This window comes from Chrysochloris asiatica, unplaced genomic scaffold (assembly GCF_000296735.1).
Source record: "Chrysochloris asiatica unplaced genomic scaffold, ChrAsi1.0 scaffold00006, whole genome shotgun sequence".
NCBI lineage: Eukaryota > Metazoa > Chordata > Mammalia > Afrosoricida > Chrysochloridae > Chrysochloris > Chrysochloris asiatica.
In genome coordinates, this window is record NW_006408524.1 from 15,274,251 (window position 1) to 15,279,706 (window position 5,456).

The 5,456-nt window shown below is 37.8% G+C and overlaps 1 protein-coding gene across 1 annotated transcript in view; it reads left to right on the forward strand.

Moving 5' to 3' along the window:
• Window positions 1–5,456, forward strand: part of LOC102827936 (probable C-mannosyltransferase DPY19L2-like) — a 138,585-nt gene that overhangs the window by 100,814 nt on the left and 32,315 nt on the right. Inside the window, exon 17 of the mRNA XM_006832269.1 lies at window positions 2,048–2,072. Within this exon, the coding sequence (XP_006832332.1) occupies window positions 2,048–2,072 (25 nt within the window). The remainder of the gene's footprint in view (window positions 1–2,047; window positions 2,073–5,456) is intronic.

A 5,456-nucleotide genomic window follows, 5' to 3' on the forward strand; every position in this document is an offset into this window, starting at 1 on the left:
ATGGCTATGTGTTCCATTTCATTTTTTATAGTTTCCAATTTTCCTAGATTTATACTTCATACATTCCATGTTCTGCTTATTAATGGATATAAAACAACTATTTCTTTCCATTTTGAGTTGTGCCCCATCAGCAAATGAAGGTCCAGAAGGCTTTACTCCATTCACGTAATCACGGTCAACTCCACTTTGAGGAGGCAGATCTTCCCCTATCATAGTTTGAGTGCCTTCCAACCTAAGGGACTCATCTTCTGGCACTATATCTGACAAATCTTGTGATCTTCATCATGTTTCAATATTCAGTAATCTGGTGCTGACAGTTTTCCTCTGCTATTCATAACGTTTCCAGTGACTAAATATTCGGAAGTAGTCCGTCTCTCCTTCCTGGTCTGTGTTCATCTGGAAGCTCATCTGAAACCCATCCACCCTGGGTGACCCTATTAGTATTTAAAGTACTTGTGGCATAGCTTCCAGAATCACAGCAACACACAAGCCACCACAGTATGACAAACTGACAGATGAGTGGTGTCCGTAAACAAAATTAGGGAGGAGGGAAAAAGAAAAGAGAAAAATAAAACAGTAAAGAAAAAATTAAGTGAAGAAAAAAGGAATCAGAAGGGAGGAGAGACTGAATTTTGAAACAGAAGTAAAACATTTAAAAGGAAAGCTGAGAGAAAGGATAAAAACAAGGATAAGAAAAGAAAAGAAACAAAGGTTAAACCTGGGGTGGGGTGGGACTCAAAGAGGAGAAATCTGCTGTGGGCAGGTCACATGGTATGATTGGCACCTTCTGCCAACCAAGGAGCTCATGGGGTAGAGTGGAGTGTTGAGAGTTCCTGCTGGCTGAATATACAAGGAGTTCCTGCTCACCCAGAGGTGGCCAGTGAGAGGCAACTCTATAGCAGTGCACATTCACACGTCTCCAGCCAATGGGATAGGGCACTTAGCACCCTATCCATGAGGGTGTGTCTCTGACCTCAGGCAGAGCAGCTGCTGTGCAGGGTAAAAGTGGGTATCACAGTCCACTGGGTGGATGTCGATGGTGGTTGGCCTTGCTTCTGGTCACCAGAAAGGTGTGGGGAGAAAGGGAAGAATCCCATCTTTCTGGTTTCCAGCCATTGGTATGGGTCTTTGTGCTGTCTGGCCACTGTTCCGATGAAACCCTACTTGTTAAAGATCAAAATGTCTGTGCTGTGTCAGGTCAGTGGATGATTAAGCCACTCTGTTATTTCTCTAGCCACTTTTATTCAGCTTCTTCTCTTTTTCGTATTTAATTCACTTCTCTATACTTCCCTCTGAATGTCAGCATTCCGGGATTATCGTCCTTATCTGTTTCATTTGGTCTCTAGTGTCTTTCATGTAGAGGGTCCGGGTAACGCGTTTGCCTAGTTCATAATATTGCCGGATGTCCACTGTAAAACCTTTTTACAGACTAAAAGACCCAGTCTCTTCATTGGAACTGTAAAATTTACATGTGAGTCTCATGTAAGATCCATGAAGATAAGAACCATATCTGTGTCACTCAGAGCATAGTGCCTAATAGATTACGTATGCCGTAAAGATTCAGTGAACTGGGCAGCTTTGATGGGAACTAAAAATATTTATGTGCTCCAATAATTTTTCTTCTAGAAATGTATCCTCAGGAATACTCACATATACTTACCAAATATTATGTACAAGGATATTCATGCTGTTTATAATTGTGGAAAATGAAACCAGCTCAAAAATCTAACATTTCCGTAAATTGAATGTCATTAATAAATAGATAACATTTCTGTCCATTTATCTTTCCAAAGGTATAATCTTCAGGGATCAGTAAAACTCATTTTACCTTAAGCAAAAAATAGCTTAATAGGATGATTTTAAATTATACTTTAAAATTACTGTGATTGATTAGTAGCATGTCTAATCTTTTTTGTTTTCTATTTGTGTTCCTAAATTGTTTATAATGTTTTTTTTTTAATTTGAGAACAAATGAATGAAATTATATTTATGTAATCTTACTATAATGGACATTCAATAAATGGAGTATATTTTTGTTTTATTCCAGAAAACAGCTCCTTGACCATGGTGAGGTAAAGCTTTTATTTTAATCTCTTGTAGATTTGTGTATTAAATTCTAATTCAAGGAAAATTCACAAAGGAAAAACTTTGCTGCTGACATAACACCATCAGTACTGCTTGAGTTGTTCAGCACTGGTAATAAATTTCTTCTGGTTCTCTCACTCTTTAATCTGCTCTCAGTTTTGAATAGTTGTAAGGATTTGAAAGCCAGAAGACTTATTTATGACCATGAAATAGAATGAAATTGCCTTCATTCATTCACTCTTTCACTTTTTCAATAATAACCTCATTTGCTTTTACAGTACCCTAGCCCGCTGAGCTAATCAGGGCAGAGACCCAGGGTTTCATGGTGGGCTTCTTCCACTAAATGATCTGGATTATCTACCAGTAGTGACCAAATCATGGTGTAAGCATTATTCCTGTCCTCAAATAGGAATAATTTTTATGAAGAAGTCATGAAGCAAATATTGTGCATGCTAAATTATTTGGGGGGCAATACTGTAAGACAGAGAAAGACCAGTGTAGGTTGGAAATTCAGTTTCATAAAGGTTGGGAGTTTAAATAGATCTTAAGGGAAAGATACAATTTGCAAAAGGACAATTGAATCAATTTAACAGAATAGCTCATGATAATAATGAAAGTCTTTTGACTATTTTGTACCATGTACTGTGTTAAATAATTCTCATATAGTATTATTCCTGTTTTGCATATTAGGAAATTACATTAATTAGGTCATGCTAGCTGTTATATATATGTGGTGGCTCTGTAGGGCGCTCCGCGGGAGAAAGATGAGGCTTTCTACTCCCGTAAAGATTTACACCCTCGGAAACCCTGTACAGGGTCGCTATGGGTTGGAACTGACTCGACGGCACTTAACAACAACAACTGTAGGGCTAAGCATTACACTGTAATCCACAAGGTTGGTGGTTCAAACCTGGTAGCTGCTCAGCTTGGGAGAAAGATGAGGCTTTCTGCTCCCACAAAGATTTACAACATCTTTTTAACAGCTTCTTGTTGTTGTTAAGTGCCATCGAGTCAGTTCTAATGCATAGTAACCCTGTATAGGGTTTCTGAGACTTTAAATCTTTGATGGAGTAGAAAGGCTCATCTTTCTCCTGTGGATTAGCTGGCGGGCTAGAACCACAAGCCTTATTGTCCACAATCCAGTACTTATCAAACACTAACATTTCAGTGACAACTCACTGAAGTAAAGTTGAATTTTGTGATCACATAAATGTCAAACCAGGGGCAGGTGGTTCTCCAATAAGCAGTGGCTGAGGGACCCAGACCTATGGTTTTGCCATCATTCCTATGTGGGTTCCAGGGCTGATGAGCTTGCCTGCATCACTCAAGCAAAGGAGAAAGAACATGGAAGATCCGTGTACAGGAGGTTCTGTAAGGACTAGGCCTGGAAGAGGTGCACATCAGTCATAACCCAGTCCCATAACTGCCAGGGCAACTGGGAAATGTAGTCCAGCTGGGTGTCAGGAAGAAGCACAAAGGCATCTCTGCTAAGAAATAGACCTTAGATAAATTAATTTGCTTACCTAGGTCTCAGAGCTAATTTGTAGTGAAGCTTGGATTTGTACCCAAGCAGTAGGCTTTCTGCTCCCTCAAAGTTTTACAGCCTCAGAAACCTTATACATGGTCACTGTGAGTTACAACCAGCTCAACAGCACTTAACAAAAAGTACATTCCTAGTGCTCTCATATATTAGTCAACAAATACTGCTTATTCTATGCAAGACATTTTTTCTGAGTGATTTATATACATTAATAATTTTATACTTATTATAACCCCTTGAGATAGAAAATATTATTATCTATATTTTATAGATGAAGGATGGTGCCACTGAGAGATTAAGTCATTTGTTTACGGGCATAAAGCCAAGGTGTGTCCTTTGTGGGACTAACTAAAGGATGTTACATTTGTCCCGGCAGTCTAAGCGGAATCCCTGCTCTTAGTGATATGCTGCCTCACTCAGCTGCTACCTGATGTGAAAGACTCTTATGTCTTTCAGCCATGAATTGCACCAGTCAGTAAAATAGTGACCTAATGTTACTGTTTATTACACATTATATAAAACTTAAGAAATAGCAGCAGATGAGATTGAAAAAGAAAGCAAGTTCCAACTATGGAGGTTTTATATGCAAAGCTTCTAGACTTTATTATTAAGCAGGAGATAGCATGGTCCAATCTGAGTTTTAAATATTTAAGGTTAATAATAAAGCAGAGAGATTTTTAAAAGCCAAAGAAAGCACAAATCAAGGAGGCTGATAGAAAGCAATGATAGAAAATCTCTTGCTTTTGTTATAAACTAAAGAGACTGCTAAATTCTGAATCTATAGAAATGAGAGATTTAAATTTCTAACAACTGTAGGAGCCATAAACATTGCAGTGCAATGTGGTAAATGAAACTGATCCTCATCCAACTCCAACTTTGGACTCTCCCCTGATAAACCTCTCTTCTTCTGTAGTTTGCGAGACAGGGACTATTTCACTTTCAGGATATAGAATCTGAAAGGCATGAAATCTGAGAAGCAATACTCATTCTTCGGATGTGATATGATATTGAAAGGCTATAAATTCTTTTTTGTTTTCTGATTAGACAAGGATTCATTAGGATCATTTTGTCACCAGGGTGTGAGTTCTAGATTGCTTGACTTGTGCTAATCCTGTACTTCAGGAACACTTGGCACTTCAACTCGCTTTAACTAGAACCCTGGATTACCACCCGATTGGCATGTTATTTAAGCTCTTAGATTAAAGAATTCTGGTACAGTTTTCACTCATAATTCAATTTCTTTGTCTGGATTTATTTACCCAATTCAATTTGGAACTTTTGCTCCACTTTTCTATTTTATGAACTTAGAAGTCAGTGAAAGAGTACTTAGTAATCACAGGAAAGAAAATGAAGGGAAATAGCTATTAGCAATTTTTATTGCCAGAATGTCATTCTTTCTATAAGGGACTAGTGCCAAGATGAGCTGGGATAAATATTGAGAATATTTTCTCTTGAATTGCTCATTTGACCCATTCCTACCTCATTTTGTCCCTGACAGTTGTGTCTGTATGTTTGTACGTTTTTCTCTGATCCCTACAATTTATGTTATTTAATCACTTTATATATGATCCTCTGTGTTATCAGTCACTTGAATTTGTGTTTTCTGTTGCAAATACCATTTTTCTATTACTTGTAGTCAAGAGGTGTTTTATGACACACAGCTGGAAGCATCTTAATCAATATAGAAGGAGGGATAGAGCTTTAGAATTTAGGGGAAGGATGGGTTATTTTCAGAAAAAAAAATGAGTTATATATGTTAGGGCCTATATATTTCATGATTACCTCCAACTAGAGACTATGTTACATTGCAGAGTAGGAATTTGTTGTTGTT